At 62.8% G+C, this 352-nt stretch overlaps 1 protein-coding gene across 1 annotated transcript in view; it reads right to left on the reverse strand.

Annotated features, from left to right (window-relative positions):
• Positions 1–4: 4 nt before the first annotated feature.
• The window catches only part of LOC104500842 (homeobox protein aristaless-like 4), a gene marked incomplete at its 3' end in the record, with an annotated part of 8,198 nt that continues 7,850 nt past the window's right edge, over positions 5–352 (reverse strand). The window contains exon 3 of the mRNA XM_010144566.1: positions 5–82. Within this exon, the coding sequence (XP_010142868.1) occupies positions 5–82 (78 nt within the window). The remainder of the gene's footprint in view (positions 83–352) is intronic.

Genomic DNA, 352 nt, shown 5'->3' on the forward strand with positions numbered 1-352 from the left:
AGGGCACCGTCTCGCAGGGGACCACACAGGCGGGCACAGGGGAGGCGGCTCCGTTGTTGCCGATCCAGGAGGGATTCTGGATCTAGGGGTGGGAAAAGAAGAGTCAGGGCTGTCCTGCATGAAGGGCAATGGGCGCAATGGCCTGCGGGGTGGGGGATGCTGACCTCCACCAGCACCAGTATCCACAGACCTGGAGCCAGTGGATCTGCTCCAGAATCCATATGTCAGCCTGGACCGGGGCTGGGAGCGCGAGGGACTAACCCGCAGGGACGCAGGCTGTGCCCCTCCACTGCCGGAGCATCTCTCTGTTCCCCTTCCCAGCCACCTCTCTGCTTTTTTTTGCACCATGCAC

This window comes from Buceros rhinoceros, unplaced genomic scaffold (assembly GCF_000710305.1).
Source record: "Buceros rhinoceros silvestris isolate BGI_N320 unplaced genomic scaffold, ASM71030v1 scaffold16280, whole genome shotgun sequence".
Classification (NCBI taxonomy): domain Eukaryota; kingdom Metazoa; phylum Chordata; class Aves; order Bucerotiformes; family Bucerotidae; genus Buceros; species Buceros rhinoceros.